At 36.8% G+C, this 18,933-nt stretch overlaps 1 protein-coding gene across 2 annotated transcripts in view; it reads right to left on the bottom strand.

Moving 5' to 3' along the window:
- The window catches only part of LOC136871854 (polynucleotide 5'-hydroxyl-kinase NOL9), a 371,126-nt gene that overhangs the window by 57,528 nt on the left and 294,665 nt on the right, over window positions 1-18,933 (bottom strand). For both annotated transcript variants that reach the window (XM_067145491.2, XM_067145493.2), the window contains exon 7: window positions 18,800-18,901. In XM_067145491.2, the coding sequence (XP_067001592.2) occupies window positions 18,800-18,901 (102 nt within the window). The remainder of the gene's footprint in view (window positions 1-18,799; window positions 18,902-18,933) is intronic.

Raw genomic sequence — 18,933 nt, 5'->3', positions numbered from 1 at the left:
GTCAATTTGAATATTTTAATAGCGAAACAATATTAAGGTGCAGCACCTAAAATTCCTGGCTCTACTAATTACCTAGTTCCTATTTACCAAATTAATTTACTTGATTATTTTAAAATTTTGTTATTACTTCATCTGAAACTATATTTATTTATTTTTATATCATCTTATTTCAAATTGTGGTCTGATTGGTTACTCGGTGATCGCACCAGGGCCATCCTTGCCTTCTTACGAGAGCGAGGCAAGATTTCGTGGTCTTTTCGTTTCTTGTCAGTCCAGCGATCAGATGCACATTGGTTATCCTCCCTCCCAGGATGGGCTGCCTTAGGGTAAGGGCTGTTGATTTCATTTCCACCTTAATTTATATTTAATGTTTGCTTGTAAAGTAGAAGTCCGCTGTAACGAGTACGGTGTATAACGAGAACCCTGTTATAACAATTAATTTTGTCTGTCCCTTCAAAATTCCTATATTAAATTGTGTATTATTCTTTGGTTACAGTGAGAACCCTATCACTGACGTATCCGTTAATATGAGCGATTATGCGCGTTCGATTTTTCCGTTGCCGATATTTATGCACCCAGTCATTATATTATACGCGATCGATCATCTTCGGTACCGTATCGTTTTCTCGCTATGCCCACCAGCGAGCTCTCTTGTCGACATTCAAAGGCAATGTCAGAGTCGATTAGTAATACCCGTTGACTGCTCTTCCGCGAGGAAAATGAAAGAGGAGAACATGTTTTCGTAATAAATGCATAAATAATGTGTCCGATAGCCGTTGTTAACTCGTTAAAGATAAACGCTGAATAAACGATCGCTTAATTTTAATGCTAAATACCGCAATTAAGTAAGAATGAGATAGGCCTACACCTCGAGATATGGCAGAGTGCGTCATTGATTACGCAAGTTGCTTTACGTCGCACCAACACAGATAGGTCTTACGGTGACGAACAGGAAAGGGCTAGGAGTTGGAAGAAAGCAGCTGTGGCCTTAATTAAGGTACAGCCCTACCATTTGCCTGGTGTGAAAATGGGAAATCATGGAAAACCATCTTCAGGACTGCCGACAGTGGGATTTGAACCTACTATCTCCCGAATACTGGATACTGGCCGCAATTAAGCGACTGCAGCTATCGAGCTCGGTCATTGATTACGAGGTTCGTTTATATTTTTCTCATGTCCGTTAAATTATGGCAAGGCTATTATGTAAATTTATAGCGAGAAGGTTATAATGTCTCTACTTCCGCTTGACGTATGTTTTCATCATACATATAGTACAGATAAGTTAGGATATGTGACGCTATTTGAATAACAAAACTGAAACGTTTGAAACAAAATGCGATCGATCATCTTCGATATAGTATAGTTTCGCATTCGCATTTGCGAGCTCTCTCGTCAACATTCGAAGGCGATATTGGAGTTGATTAGTAATACCCGTCGACTGCTGTTCTCAAAAGAAAATTTGAAATGAAAGAGGATTAGATGTTTCCGTAATAAATGTGTAAATAACGTGGCCGATAGCAGTTGTTAACTTGTTGAAATTAAAGGCTGAAGTAAACGATCTCTTAATTTTAACGGTATACCGTATACTGAAATTAAGTAAGAAAGTGATACACCTCAAGGTATGGCAGGGTATTATCCCTGATTTCAGACGATAGTTTATATTTTCTCGCGTCTAGTTAAATTTCGCAAAGCTATTCCCATACAGGGAAAATTGAGAAGTCTCCATATTATCAATACATTAATTTATTTACTCTAAAGTGGTAAAATCATCAATACCGTTTTCGATCCCTATGGGATCATCCTCAGTTGACACACGATGAAATACTTATAAAAACATCACATGTAAAAGATTGCATCTGGTAAGACTAGTTCAATTAAATTAAATATAAAAGTTGTTTAGGTTGTTAGTGAGAAAGTATTTGTATGTGTGTGGCAGTGACCACACTATGTCTAAGCTAATATACATTGTAGAGATCTTACATTTATTCCCAATCAGTGTTTAGGATGTTACATTCAGTATAGTTGTTTCATATTGATTGAAACATTAGATATTGCTTATAAAAGAATGTGTCTATCTTTGGTTTGAATAGCACTAATTGGTTTGAGCCTTAACGTTACACGACACCTATATTACAGAACATAGAATAATTTTTTTTTGTGTACACACTATTAATTGTGAGTCTATTATGAAGTCCTAAAATATTTTATTGTTTGAGGTATCTCACTTCATTGTATCTGTTTTTGTAAAATATCAGTAGGGTTGTTTACATTTTTTTGATGTTTGTGGTATTTCACTTTTATATAATAAGTCCAATTGGAAACAAACACGAAAAAGCTTGTTAAAATGATACCTTTTTGACTAGAAATGCTTATTATACGGTACCTTATGTGTCCATTTTTGTGCGTTAGGTTTACATGTGTTGACACCGGTACTGTAAAATTACTATTATCTATGATATATGTATAAAATATGATCTGACATGACAGGCTGTTAAAAGTATATAAAATATTGATCTAATGGGATGGGACCAAATTCTTATTGGTATTGTTGTATTTTACCACTTGCGCTAGTAAAGTACATGATATATAATGTTGAGGTTAGAGCTTATGTTGTTTTTCATTCGTTATAATTTATAAATGCTACTCGTAATGAAGATGTCTTGATTGTAGACAGAAGCTGCGTATGTTGTTACTGGGTTAAATGGTGACAGTTATAAGTTTGATTTCCATTTGAATGCCGTGCAACTAGATGGAGATTTGAGTTGCACTTTGTTGTGATGATAGCGTGGAGGCTTCTATATATTGTAGGATGTATGTATCTGCAAGCAGAAATAATATGTGTAAGAGATAGTGTATTGTAGAGGTGCGAAATGTGAGTTGTGTGTTGTATTACTTACGTTAAATGTTGACGCTGTTTGCTCTGCGTGCCTGCCTGTCGAGATCTGTTGCGTGTTATCCTAGAACTGTAGTTCGCAGCGACGGAGGGGAGGTCGAGAGAGATGGGTGGAGCGCTTGTAAGGGGAGCGGGGTTGGAGGAGGGAAGATCTTTGAGCGGTTCATTCGTATGTGTATGTAGTTGTTTGTTGATTCTTTTTAAGTAATAATTTGTTAGGAGGGGAATAACTGTGTCAAAAAGAATATTGTTTTTATCTGTGTTTGCGTTTAAGTTGAAATTTGGGTTTACGAACTTATCTAGGTTTATGTAGAATTCTTCTAATATACTGAGCAAGGGGCTCTTGGGATTGGTATTGAGAATTTGCATGTCATTATTTATATTTGTAAATTTATGTTTTTGATCGTTGATATGCTGTCCCATAGCTGAAAAGTGTCTGTGCTTAACTGCATTTATGTGTTCATTGTATCGTATTGAAAAATTTCTTCCGGTAAGCCCTATGTAGCTGGCTCTGCAGTCATTACATTTCAGGCGGTAAACACCTGAGTGGTTATATTTATTGATATTATTAACTGTTTTGGAATTGTATAGTATGTTATTATTGCTACGTGTAGTTTTGTAGGCTATTTTTAGGCCTTGTCTTTAAAAAAAATGTTAGTTAAGGTGTGTATATGGTTGTTGTTGTAGGTAAATAATACAAAGTCTTTTTTATCTTTTGCGGTTCTAGTTAACTTGGTTTTTGATTGGTTTTTTATTTTGTTAATGATTTGGTTGCTCATTTCTCTTTTATATCCATTCTGTTTGGCTATTTCATGAATTAGGTTCAATTCTTAGTTTAAGTATTTTTTAGTGAGTGGAATATTGTATGCTCTGTATATCATGCTGTAGTATGCAGCTTTCTTGTGGCTGTATGGGTGGGTAGAATCTATTTTTATTGTATTGGATGTATGGGTAGGTTTCCTGTATATGTTGTATGTTAAATGGTTGTTGTGTCTAGTTATGGATATATCTAAGTAGTTTATGGTGTTATTGTTTTCAGTTTCCATAGTGAATTTTATGTGATGGTCTATTTTATTTAGTTGTTCTAGAATTTTGTTTTCGTTAGTATGCCTGTTGTCTATTATAGTAAATACATCGTCGACAAATCTAAACCAAAAGGGAATATTTTCTATTTTCTGAATTTCTTGATGTTCTAGGTAGTCTATGTATATTTCAGCCAGTATGCCTGATATTGGTGATCCCATGGGTAATCCTTGTTGGTGGTATACAGTATCGTGAAATTTAAAATAGTTATTGTTGGTGGCAAAGTGTAATAATCTTATGAATTCATCTATTTCTAACTTGCTTAGTTTACTACAGTTTTTGAGATTGGATTCAATGATTGTTATGGTTTTTTGTATAGGTATATTGGGATACATGTTTGTTATGTCATATGTTGCTAGTTTGTGGTAGTGTTCTATTTTTATATTCTTGGTGATGTTGCAAAATTCTATTGAATTTTTTATGGTTTTCTTTGCTTGGAAAGCATAATGTTTTTAAAGAAATTTTTGGATGAATTGTGATAATTTATAAGTAGGGCTTGGTATGTGGTTTATTATTGGTCTCATAGGAATATTATCTTTGTGGATTTTTGGGTATGCTTTGGCTGTAGGTAATCCTGGGTTCATTGTGATCAATTTTGTAATTTCTTGTTCATTTAAAAGGAAGTGAGTGTTTTTTAGTAGAGTTTTTAAGTTCTTTTGAATCCTATTAGTGGGGTCTTTGGTTTTGATTTGGAAGGTTTCACCTTGGAAAGAAATTTTTGTTTTTGTTATATATTCATCTTTATCCATTATGACTGTTGTGTTTCCTTGTCTGCTTTAGTTATTAGTAAATTGTTTTGTTGGATTTTGTTTTTGAGTTCTTTAATTTGTATGTGGTTGATGGTATCTTGTTTGTTGGTCTTTTGATTGATTCTGTTAAAGTATTGTGGTAATGTTTTTTTGATTTCATATCTGATTTCATTTTGTTGTTCTTGAGGTATTTTGTTTATGGCATTTTCAGTTTCAGTGATGATAGTAGTGATGTTTTCAAATACTGAGTCATTTTTCCAATTGTGTTTGAGTCCCTTGCTCAGTATAGTAGATTCTACTTCATCAAATACTGTATTAGTTAGGTTTTTTACTGGTGGGTGAAATATATGTTGATTGTTCTCAGTGGGTGTAGTCAAAAGCTGTCTATTGTGTGAAGAATTGCGTGTACGCTGATCTTGTGATTGTTTTAATGCTTTAAATTTTTTATCTAAAGTGTTTTGCTTTTGTATGGCTATGTTTGCTATTTTTTCATTGGTTATTTGTTGGAAATTGTTCCAATATGTGTGTGGTAAGTCGCGTGAAGCTTTCAAGTGTGTTTCATACATTTGTATGTTGAGGTGTTGTTTTTTCTTGTGCATGAATTTGATCTCTTCTTTGAGCCATATTCGATTTGTCTTTTTTTTTTTTGGATATTTCGGGTTTGGTTAGTGTTCCTATGTTTATTATTGTATTTCTTAAGAAATTTTGGAGTTAAATCATTTTGTAGACATTGTTTTAGAAAAGTGATGTTTTTGACAACGTTGGTAATTTTAATTTTCAGATTTTGATATCTGTATGCTGTTCCTTTTGCCTGGTTGGCTGTTCTATCATAATCTATTATCTTCATTTCCATATTTACCACTTTAGAGTAAATAAATTAATGTATTGATAAGGTGGAGATTTCTCACTTTTCCCTATATTGTAGTACCAATCAATACGGAAATGAAGATAATAGATTATGAAGCTATTCCCATGTCAAATTTTAGTGAGGAGGTTATCATTTCTCAACATGCATTTCAAATAGTTTTCAATGATACATATACGGTTAGGTTAGGTGATGCCGTTTGAAAAAGAACTGAAATGTTTGCCACTGAAGCCGCTGGAGCGATACCGTATTTCATCGAGTCCAAGATGACGGTTTTTTTTCTCTCAGAATCTCGTGGTAAAAATCAAGGGTCGTATTGCATTTACGGCCTGATAGTAATGAACACCACTGGCAACTACCGCAGTAACCACGCTGCTTCTTTTCACCCCTCCCCTGCGTGTGCCCACACACAAAACTCGTTGACAAATGACCGCCTCTTTATCATAGGCCAACATCACTAGCCACAGCGGCCGGTCGTATAGTGCCTATGTGTAACGTCACTGGATCTCGGAAAATAGTGGAGAGAGAATGACATTCTATTATCCTCTACAAAAACGTTTCTCAAATCTGCAGAATGGCATCAAAACATGCAAGCCTTCAAATTCTTAGAAAGGGCACGGCCATCAGTAGCAGAGTTATAACGCGTCTGCTGTACCTGACGCTTAGTATAATTAAGTTTTATAGACAGCAGGAATATTTTCATGATGGATCGTCATATTGTAAAGATGTGTGGAACAGATATTGCCGGAAAATTTTCAACGGGTTCTCGTCGATGTTAAGATGCCAATTTTAAGTTAATGGCTATCAAACACTCAGATATTTATAATAATTATGCAGCCGCAGAAAATACGGCATAGGCCTAATTAAAGCCCATATTCGGCGTTACCGTGAAGACAAAGATAGCTTAAAAATGCATTCAATGGCTCGCAACAAGGACGCTTTAAAGAAGTTGAAGATGAAATTGTGAGGTATGTGCACAAAAATGCATGGGCGAAATTGCCATACCACGGCGCAATAAACTCAATCGTTGACTTTCCAAGTCTGCGATTAAGACCTATACACTGCTAGCTGCTGAAATTGGCCGAATCTGGCAAGCAAGACGTGCGTGTAGCAGCAGCCAGTTATATCTGACGTTGAGTGAAAGCAACAGTTTTATAATAAGCAAGAATATTTTCCTGGTGGATCGTTGTAATGTAGAGACGCGTGGAATGTGTATTGCCGTTAAATTTTCAATGAGTCCCCTTTTATATTATGATGCCAATTTTAAGTTAATGGTTATTAAACCCGCTGAAATAAAGCATAATTGTACAGCCGCAAAAAATGCGGCATAACTAAAGCCAATGTTCGGCGTCTCCAGTCTAAAAATGCGCACTGTATAAGAAAAGACATTCACATGATTTTACAAAGCACCTTTTAAGCCTGATTAAAATTTTTGAAGGAAAAAGTGGGAGTCGTCTTGGATTTGGAGAAATATGGTAATATATATTTTTCAGAATGAAATTAAACACACACTTTCACGTAGTATCGGACTTTTTAAAAAAAACAAGTAAGCCGCAGTGTGGATATTATCCGCAAAAACTCGAATTTTGAACAAACTGATTGCCATTCCATAGTGAATTTACAAAATGATCGGATATAACGACAATCCGCTATAGCGAGTAAATTTTTCGCCGTTATGAATTCTCGCTATAACGGATTTCTATTGTACTTTCACATAGGAGTTTACCCCTACTCGCCGAGATTCACCATACTATTACTCAAATGCCTTAGGTTTTCAGCTGGGCCTGGCCTGTTTGATTTCGGAGGCATTTCCCCCTTTTCTTTTAACCTGGTAAAATGTGTAATTAGCAGATTAATATTATTTCCCTCAGAATTCGCCTCTAGTAACTCTGTATTACTTGATGAACGCTAGTGTTTCCTCTGCCCCAAATCAGAAGTGTTTATGGTGTGGGAGTAAGTTGAACTGGCCTCTGCGTCAAGTTTCAGTATTTCTGTTTTCCACTTGTTTCTGTTATGTGGCGTGATTGTCTGAAAGCGCCGTTAGCTTTCATTTAATGTTGTATTACTAATATCATGTGTTTCTTATTACCTTTAATCATTGTATTATGGAAGTTGCATTACGTTGACGTATCTCTGTATCTTAACCTCTTGGCTCAAAGGAATTGTCCTTGGTAAATGTTAATGTCGAGTGTTATTTTGTAACGTTTTATTTTGGAATATAATATCGCAGAACTAGAGATCACGATTGATTTTTATAGAAACCCGCAACCTACGTATCCCAAATGCCCCTGGAAGGGTTTCCATGGCCGGTCCACATCCTTTATTATAGTCGTCACCTTGCCCAACCAGATGTTCATTTGTTTAGACATGATGCAGTTTATCTGAGGTTGGGTTTGGTGCTATGGATGTTAAAGTGCCGTGTAATTTAATTTTTCCTTTTTCCTTGCTATGTATTGTGTAACCACTGAAAACCGGTTACATATTGGTATACAATGCTTATAAAGTTAAAGGTTTCCACCTATTCAATACTTTTAATATAATAATTCAATTAAAACATCACATGTTTATTTAAATTATCATGGTATACATTATGGGACCGGTTTCGGCATCCATCGTGCCATCATCAGCCATTGAGATATTGATTGCAAGGTATATTAGAAAAATAAAAAATATAATACTATTAGTGCAGTGTAAAATTTATGCTTAGCTTACTATACTAACAACAAGTCTTAAGTCATTATATGTACATTAAAATATGGCTAATTGACAAAGACCAATTATTCTGTAGAAAATAATATGTCTTAAAATACACAATATTATCTTGTGCGTCCAAAATTATTGGGGGTGGTTAAAAATGTCTGTAATTTGGCCTAGCAAAATACACGGATATCCATATAAAACTGATTGTTAGTTCTCCAAAACATCTGTCATGTTGATACACAATTTCTAGAATGTTGTTCTTTGGTTCCTCATAGTGTATAACTGTAAAGTTGATATCATATACAAGTATTTACTTTCCTTTTGAAAATGCTACTTTCACCTTCAACCACGATATTTTCCGATTAACGAATATTTTCAAAAAAAGAATCATCAATATCTCCTTCAGAACTAACAATAGAAACCTTGACATTTTTCACAATTCCAAATCGGTCACCGCATCAAATCCGTTTGATAGATCAGGCGTATATAGGTTTCATTGCAATGATTGCTATAGTGTTTACATTGGACAGACCGGGAGATCATTCAATATTAGATATAACGAACATATCAATGCCATAAGATATAAGAAATTTTCAGCAATAGGCCAGCATGTACAGGAATATAAACATAATTTTCATGATATTAACAACGATGTAGACATCATTGAAACAATGAACAAAGGTCTACTATTAGACCTAACGGAGCAATGTTACATTATATACATACATACATTATCATTATAGACTGTTATGCCTTTCAGTGTTCAGTCTGCAAGCCTCTGTGAATTTACTAAATGCCGCCACAATCCTCGATTTGCAACTACTGTTGTGGCCTCATTTAGTTCTATACCTCTTATCTTTAAATCGTTAGAAACCGAGTCTAACCATCGTCGTCTTGGTCTACCTCTACTTCTTTTACCCTCCATAGTAGAGTTCATTATTCTCCTAGGTAACCTATCATCCTCCATTCGCCTCACATGACCCCACCACCGAAGCCGGTTTATGCGTACAGCTTCATCCATCGAGTTCATTCCTAAATTAGCCTTTATCTCCTCATTCCGAGTACCCTCCTGCCATTGTTCCCACCTGTTTGTCCCAGCAATCATTCTTGCTACTTTCATGTCTGTTACTTCTAACTTATGAATAAGGTATCCTGAGTCCACCCAGGTTTGTTACATTATATTAGATCAATATTACAATCCCAATTACAATCTAAATGATCTTTCGAAAAAACCCACAATTTTATTTGACATGCTTATTTCAGTAATAAATAATCTAAAAATTCCTAAAACTCAACCAGCACATAAAACATTACGCAGTGAGCTGGCTTATTATCCCCAGCAAAGCCCACGCCCCCCTGACATGCAGCCACACGCTACCGCAACCTCTCCTCCAACCTCTCCTTCCCCTACATAATACGCCGCGCCTCACAGCTGACACCTGCTGGCTGCCGCTTAACACATCGTACTCAGTTCCTCATTCACACTACACGCATTCACATCGAGCTAGAGGTGAGTTTCATATATTGTTATTTTCTTTCTAAACTACCGCGCTTGACTCTCGGTAACTGAATATTTAAATTCGCAATTCCTTTTTTAGGTCTGTGCTGGTTCGAGAACAGGTTTAATCTGCCCAATTCCACCTGGCATTGAAATAATATTCAAGATCTCAGCCACAAGCCTCGGCCTCAGCCAATCATTAACTTACTTTGAACAACATTACAAAGCAGTGTTCAAGCTAAAATAAAATATAATATATCAAAAACCAGATACTTCTCACAATAGTCAAACACAGACTGTTTTGGAAAATGTTCAAAAGGAACGTAAAAACTTGTATATGATATCAACTTTACAGTTATACACTATGAGGAACCAAAGAACAACATTCTAGAAATTGTGTATCAACATGACAGATGTTTTGGAGAACTAACAATCAGTTTTATATGGACATCCTTGTATTTTGCTAGGCCAAATTATAGACATTTTTAATCACCCCCAATAATTTTGGACGCACAAGATAATATTGTGTTTTTTAAGACTTATTATTTTCTACAGAATAATTGGTCTTTGTCACTTAGCCACATTTTAATGTACATATAATGACTTAAGACTTGTTGTTAGTATAGTAAGCTAAGCATAAATTTTACACTGCACTAATCGTATTATATTTTTTATTTTTATTTTTCTAATATACCTTGCAATCAATATCTCAATGGCTGATGATGGCACGATGGATGCCGAAACCGGTCCCATAATGTATACCATGATATTTTAAATAAACATGTGATGTTTTAATTGAATTATTATATTAATGTATTGAATAGGTGGAAACCTTTAACTTTATAAGCATTGTAAATCTCGAGTCAATATGGACAAAAAATGAAATTCTTAATATTAAATACATATTGGTAGCCGAACAAGTGATTGATTGCGGACGAAAGAAAAGTGAGCGGTGATCGTCATAACTACCCTAAAAAAAGCTTAGTGTCGAAAATTAAAATGGCCTTGAAAATTGGTTTCTGCCTGTCAGGATGACTTGTGCTGTTCCTAACCCTTTCCATTTGAGAAAGTTAGAATTAATTTACGAACTTCACGTTCATAAATTGAATTCCACAGGCAATGTCAGAGATGACATGAGCCTGTTGAAACAGTCCCTCAATTTGCCGATAACAGTCCCTGTGTTAAATGCAGACGAATTGCGTGAGTCTTTGACAGTGGTTAAAGATAACTTGGCAAAATTTAATGCCATTCTTGTGTCTTTCTGTTTTTCTGAGCCCTCGCATGGCCAATTAGCATGGGTTAAAGTGCAGGTGCAACATTATCTGGACCGAATTAGGGATTTGTTGTCTCTTAAATTGCCAGCAGATGAACGGCAGGAGTGTGAATCCTTATTAGTACAATTTTCAAGGATATTTGACAAAATCACAGGCTTGCTTGAAGGGAATGAGTTGCTAATGCAAGTTCTGAGGTTCAAGTGTCTACCCCTTCTGAATCGTGTGAAAGTGTTAACTGGTTTCGTATCTGTAGCTTCTCAAGCGTGTACTGTGGTCACTGGTGCTAGTGTTATTCAGGAGTCAGATGTGGGTAATCTTCACCTGGGATCTTCTTCTGCTTTGTTGTCAAGAGCTATGGAACCTGTACGGGATTCCGGTAATGTATCTTCCTCGCATGTCGGTATCTCTACTAATTTTCCTGTGGCACCTGGTAGTTCTACTGTGGCTCAGCGTCCACCTTCTGTTGCTACACAATCTGGTTCTTATGCAATGGAGCAAAACCATCCCCCTGTCCTAGTGTCACCTGTATCAAGTGCCCTTTTAGGTTGTATAACCCCTACAAAGTGGTTATTGCACCGATGATATCTCAAATTTGTGAGAATGTTTTGCAGATGAGAGTATCTGCGCCTGTCACATTGCAGTCCAACAGCAGTCCTAACTTCAGCTTCAGTACCCCATACTTTTTGCAAGGGCAGCTGAATCAAGATTACTGTGCTGCTGTATCTTCTCAGGACCACTCTAGTCCTTCCCAGGTACCTCCTGCACCCGTTTTCCCCCAGATTTTCTCTAACTTACCTCACCTGCTGACTACTGTATTTAAGGAGTCTCTAAATTTTTGGCTAACTCTATTGACGAGGTTACTTCTTTCCTTCAATTTTTAATACAGTTTAAGGATCAGGTTATTGTGTACAATCTCAGTAACGATCACATGTTTCAAATCCTATATCCACATGTATCTGGAGCTCTTTCCGAGCATATCGCTAGAGCCATTTCGGAAAGATGGACTGTAGATCAGTTTCATGCACATGTACTTAAATTTTTCATTCCTTCTTGTGCCTTGTCTTCATTAGTGCAGAAGCACTATTTCAGAGTGCAGCATTTGAATGAGTCGTTATCTGAATATATTCAGGACATTAAGCTTTAGGCTAGAATTTTTATGCTCAACTATTCTGAGTCTCAAATGGTTGCAAGCATTGTTGAAGGTGTGGCCTCTAACAATAGGTTATATCTCGCACTTTCACCGCGACCAGCGACGTTTGCTCAGTTGGTAGCTGTCACTGATTCTGCCGAATGTGTTTGATATGCCGACGAGCTACGTGCTGCGTTAGCTCCCCCTCCTATGAGTATGTCTTCTCCTCAGGATACTAAAACCGCTCCTTCACTTTCTTCAAGGTCACATAATCCTCGTGCATGCTTTAATTTTGGTTCCACTGGACATTTCCAGAGGAATTGTCCTGAGATTGGGCCCTTAGGCAAGTCAAGACCGGATGTGGGTAGAGTCTCTTCCACCAATACTTCTTGCCGATGCTGTGCGTCCAACAGGCACTTCTCTAGACAGTGCCCACGTAATTCTTCAGGCTTTGGACCTCCAGGCAATAGTAATTCTAGATCACTAACCGCCAATTCTGATGGTAAACCTCAAGGTGTGGCTTCATGTTTTGTTTGTCATAGCTGTATGCTAGAGGATGATTTACCTAATTCTGAAGATGATGATTGGTCCCAGTCTGAACCTAGTGTCAATTTCCTGCAATCTTGTGGCATTTCTGCTATCCCTCATTGCAAATTACCTTACCTATGCTTAGAGGTAAATAATGAACCTGTCTGTGCATTGGTAGATTCTGGAAGTAGCATCACACTAATGAGTGAGAACTGGTATAATTCAATGAAAAGTATTTGCAAGTTACTTCCATTATAATCAGTGTCTTTAACCTGCCATACTACAAATTCTGACTCATTGAATATTGTAGGATCCCTAGATATCAAAATAAGAGTCTGTAATTTCATATGGAAAATGCCAGTCCTAGTGGTGAAAGATTTATCTTGTCCTATCATTCTGGGTGCAAATTTTATTGCCAAAACTGGCATGATTTTGGACCTGCAGTTCAACAGATTCCATTTTAAATTCTCCGCAAGAACCTTTGAGCTGTGTGATCGCTCCCCTACTCTGCCTGGTCATGTTAATGCTGTTCCTGAAGATATGGGTGAACCCAAAGCTTTCAATTTTGATCATTTGCCCGATGATCAGGCCAACCAACTTAGAAATCTCTGCGATAAATTTCCTGATGTCTTTACCGACAAGTTGGGTGTAATTAATGTTTTGGAGTACAAAATTGAAGTCACTGATAACATACCTGTTCGCTCTCCTCCGTATCAGCTGTCGCCTCCCAAAATGAAAGCCCTTAAGGCTATTAACGATCAAATGCTCGCTGACGGAGTGATACGTCCTTCTAAGTCAGCTTATTCTTCACCCATGTTTCTTGTCCCTAAACCACAGGGTGGTTATCATCCTGTCGATTATCGGATGTTGAACCAGAAAGTGGTCCTACAATCCGTTTCCCTTCCTGATTTTCACTCTTGTTCGCTCTCCTCCGTATCAGCTGTCGCCTCCCAAAATGAAAGCCCTTAAGGCTATTAATGATCAAATGATCGCTGATGGAGTGATACGTCCTTCTAAGTCAGCTTATTCTTCACCCATGTTTCTTGTCCCTAAACCACAGGGTGGTTATCATCCTGTCGATTATCGGATGTTGAACCAGAAAATGGTCCTACAATCCGTTTCCCTTCCTGATTTTCACTCTTGTTTTCCTTGATTTGCTAATGCCAAAATTTTCATCCCCTTTGACTTGAATTAGGCATATTACAAAATACCTCTTGCAGAGGAATCCAAGCACCTCACTGCTTTGGCTACTGATTGGAGCCTCTATGAATTTGAATGCGTCCTGTTCGTATTAAGTACAGGTGCTGCTGATCTTACTCAGTTACTGAATGTTTTGTCGGACATTAAATTCAAGTTTGTGTACAATTACCTGGATGATTTTGTAATTTTCAGTGAAACATTTAAGAATACCTAGTCCATCTTAATGAAGTCCTTGAAAGACTGCGTAAAGCAGGTCTAACCCTTAAGGCTAGTAAAGTTACTTTCACACAAACCCAAATGTCCTTCTTAGGGCATATAGTGTTGGGGAAGGGTGTCTCCATTGATCAGTCCCGTACTGCCGCCATCCAAAATTTTCCCACGCCTAAAGATGTCAAAGCGGTAGCCAGATTTATTGGCATGGTTAATTTCTTCTGTAAATTCATCCCCAATTTTGCTGAAAGAGCAGCTCCATTAAATGCCTTGAGAAGAAAGAATGCTAAATTTGTGTGGGGTGATGCCCAACGTAAAGCCTTTTGTGACTTGAAATCCGCCTTATGTAATGCTCCTGTACTGGCTATGCCAGTCTTCTATAAACGTTTCATCCTTCAGACTGTAATGTATAGCTATGAAGTGTACATCCATTTAGTATTAGTATTATTATTATTATTATTATTATTCACATGGATGAATGATCGTATTGTGTGTGAGGTTACGTCATGAAAGTAATAATAATGATATTTGTTTTACGTCCCACTAACTACTTTTTAAGGTCTTCGGAGACGCCGAGGTGCCGGAATTTAGTCCCGCAGGAGTTCTTTTACGTGCCAGTAAATCTACCGACACGGGGCTGTCGTATTTGAGCACCTTCAAATACCACCGGACTGAGCCAGGATCGAACCTGCCAAGTTAGGGTTAGAAGGCCAGCGCCTTAACCGTCTGAGCCACTCAGCCCGGCCGTCATGAAAGTATTAGTAGTAGTATTATTATTAATATTTATGTAGTCGAATGATCGTATTGTATGTGAGGTTATGTCATGTACATAGACATTTATATCAGTTCCGTTAATGGAAATACCTGTAAATTAATAGTATAATTTATTCTTACCTGTATATATGTAAATTGTAATCCATAATTCTGAAACACACTGTACCTTCCAGAATAGTATAGACACTAGAGAGATTGAGAATATTCTATACATTATAATCTGTATATTATGCACTCTCGGGTTTTTGAGAAGATATATTTTTGTAAGGTAACTTTCTAGACGCCTGGCCAGGCACCTATATAAAGAGACGATCTTGACAGTGAAGTTAGTTACCGCTGAGTTATTATTTTGGAAATTATTGGTTGAAGAGTCATGGTGCAGCAAGGTTATACTTGACACAACGTTGACGACATGCTTTTAAGCAGTCAACTGTTTTATTTGTGTTTCAATGTTGTCATCTCGATGTGCAGAGATTGTCAGTTGTCTTTGAATGGTGGTTTGTGATGTGAATGTCTTGTCTTTGTCAACAGTGATTAAGGTTGTGTGTGTGTTTTGTAAACACATGTGAATAAATTAATTGTACCAATTGACAGCATCTCGTGTGCATCTTTGTGGATACGTTAAACCAGTGGTCAAGTTGGGCAACTTCGATCCTATGACTAATGTGAAAAGTGATGCAAGATCAACTTATTCCAAACCTTGCTAAGAAGGAGGCAGTGGACACTTTCTTACAAGAAAATGAATGGGTTCTGAATTATTGACATATTGTGGAAGCAATGAATAATACATACTCTTCTCTGGACAGAGTTAAAAGGTTGAAGTGATTTTGGAAGATTTTTTAATGCTTATCACCCTTTTGATATTTATGTTGTGTTTATATGTAACCTTTAATATTCCTCAACTTACTGAAGGGACCTTTGCTGTAGTGACATTTTTAATATACATTTTATTGGAAGTTCAACTTGAAGCAATCATGCTTCTCAGTAAAGTGACTGTCGAACTTTGTGACAAGTATCAGTGCACTGTACACTTGAAAATCGTTTGTGAATGCCATTATGTTATGTTTAACAACATATCAGTGCTATGGTGTGTTAATTTCCTTGTGTCATCAACTCCCCAGTTAATCTGATAGTAATTGTCAAGCGTAGCTCGACTGTCGGAAGGAGGAAGAATGAGACCTGTGGAATATGTCTCTTTCAAAGAAATGTTTACTATATGGTTAAAAATATTATTGTAGTATATTTTACTTGTATTCCTTTCATCTATCTAAATTTGGAAATGTAACTACTAAATTGTAAATTATTATTATTATTATTATTATTATTATTATTATTATTATTGAGTATTTTATAATGTTCTGGAAAGTTTTGTGACGCAGACTTTTGGAACAGGGTGTGTCTGCCCCTGTCGATTCTAGAAGCATGTTTTTACTAATTTTGGAAAATGGAAAGTTCAAGATTAGGGTTAGGTAATGTTCTGGAATATTGTGAAAACATCGCGACTTAGTAAGGAGTTTTGATTGGTGGATCTGGGTGGTGAGAGGAAAACTTCTGTGGTTTGATTGGTTACTTGGCGATCACACCGGGGCCAGCCTTGCCTTCTTAAGAGAGCGAGGCAAGATTTCGTGGTCTCTCGTCACTCCAGTGATCAGACGCACGTCGGCTATCCTCCCTCCCAGGTTGGGCTGCCTTGGGGTAAGCGCTGTTGGTTTCATTTCCACCTTAATTTATATTTAATGTTTGCTTGTACTTTCACATAGGAGTTTACCCCTACTCGTCCAGATTCACCACTCCTATTACTCAAATGCCTTAGCTTTTCAGCTGGGCCTGCCTGTTTGATTTTGGAGGCAATCCCCCTTTTCTTTTAACTGGGTAAACCATGTAATTAGTAGATTAATTTTATTTCCCTCAGAATTCGCCTCTAGTAACTCTGTATTACTTGATGAACGCTAGTTTTTCCTCTGCCCTGCATCAGAATTGTTTTTGGTGTGGGAGTAAGTTGAACTGGCCTCTACATCAAGTTTAAGTATTTCTGCTTTCCCCTTGTTTCCGTTACGTGGCGCGATTGTCTGAAAGCACTGTTAGCTTTCACTTAATGTTGTATTACTAATATCATGTGTTTCTTATTACCTTTAATCGTTGTATTATGGAAGTTGCATTACGTTGAGGTATCTCTGTATCTTAACCTCTTGACTCAAAGGAATTGTCCTTGGTAAATTACATTTAGTCTTGTTGATGATGAGTGTTATTTTGAAACGTTTTATTTTGGAATATAATATCGCAGAACAAGGGATCACCATTGATTTTTCTAGAAACCCGCAACCTACGTATCCCAAATGCCCCTGGTAGGGTTTCCAAGCCCGCTCCACATCCTTTACTATAGTCCTCACTTTGCCCAACCTGATTTTCATTTGTTTAGGCTTGATGAATGCCCCTGGTAGGGTTTCCAAGCCCGCTCCACATCCTTTATTATAGTCCTCACTTTGCCCAACCTGATTTTCATTTGTTTAGGCTTGATGCAGTGTATCTGAGGTTGGGTTTGGTGCTATGGATGTTAAAGTGCCGTGTAATATAATTTTTCCTTTTTCCTTGCTACGTATTGTGTAACCATTGCAAACCGGTTACACAAATTTTATTTATTGTAAGTTTTAATTATTTATATTGCTTTTACTTAATCATTAAATTAGTTTAAGTTTATGGGGTGTTTTTATTTCAATGTTGGCACTGAGCCATGTTCTTTGTTGTTTTGTTTGCCTGCGATCCCGTGCATCTTATCAGCTTTTCCTACAGTGGACGTGCCTGCAGTTCCTTCCATACGTACCCTACTGTTGTCCTTGTCTTTCCTTGGTAGGAAACATTAGAAAACATGTCATTCTGTTACAAGTAGTTCTTTTACAGGTAAGTTAAAGCACTCTAGGTGTAATATTTCATGTTTCAATATACTGGAAGAACTTGATACTGAAAAAGAATGACTTCTTTCTTAACAAAGAAAATTAATATCAAATAAGAATAACTGTTTATGGTATCTTAGAGGTGAAGCTTCCACGGTTTGTAGAATTATTTAGTTTATTTTCCGGGTTGAACCGTGTTGTTGTTTCTGTACATGACATACAGTTTGCCGACGTTTCGAATATATTGCAGTATTCTTTGTCGAGGCGACTGAAAAACCCCTACTCGATCCGAGGTAATCAGTCTCCCTGGCAGAAATCACACTACAAGAGTGGTTGGTCTTATATATCCTAGCCAAGGTCAGGAACCACTCTTGTAGTGTGATTGCTGCCTGGGAGTCTGATTACCTCGGAACAAGTAGGAGTATTTCAGTCGCCTTGACAAAGAATACTGCAATGTATTTGAAACGTCGGCAAACTGTACGTACTGTACAGAAAACAACAGCACAGTTCAACCCGGAAAATAAACTAAATAACTGTTTGTGGTTAATAGTCTCCATGTGCCAACTAATCCCTTACATTGTTATGTGCAATAAGTGAAAGGAATACGAGTGCATCTTTAAATAAATGTTGAAAAGGCATGATGTTTCGGAAAGTAATAAGGTCAGCACGGTTTATATTAGAATGACACTACAGTATTTATTACATACCTAAATCACAGATGGATGCAGTGAAAACAATAGACATTGAGATTACAATCGTGACGTGTCAGAATCGAAAAAGAACCGTAGTGTGTAGGTGGCAGTACTTGATGGTGGCTCAGCCAGTCATATGAATGAATGAATAAATAAATAAATAAATAAATAAATAAATAAATAAATCTAAGAATTAGAAATTAAAATTAGAAAAAAAAATCATATCTTATACCATATACATGACTACTACTAATTATATTTTGACAAGAGTATAATGGAACATTTCTTATTTTACTAAATTTATGTGACTAACCTAACTGGAACAACTTCTGTAAGCGAGTGCTGAGATGGCATCAGAATTTGACCCAGGTATGACAAAATAACAAGATCTCTTAATTTATGTGCCTCCATTCCCCTGAAAAAAAGAAAAGAAAAAAGAAAAAGTGT

Source organism: Anabrus simplex, chromosome 4 (assembly GCF_040414725.1).
Source record: "Anabrus simplex isolate iqAnaSimp1 chromosome 4, ASM4041472v1, whole genome shotgun sequence".
Lineage (NCBI taxonomy): Eukaryota > Metazoa > Arthropoda > Insecta > Orthoptera > Tettigoniidae > Anabrus > Anabrus simplex.
The sequence above is the reverse complement of the archived record's forward strand: the minus strand, read 5'-3'. Positions and strand labels throughout refer to the sequence as shown.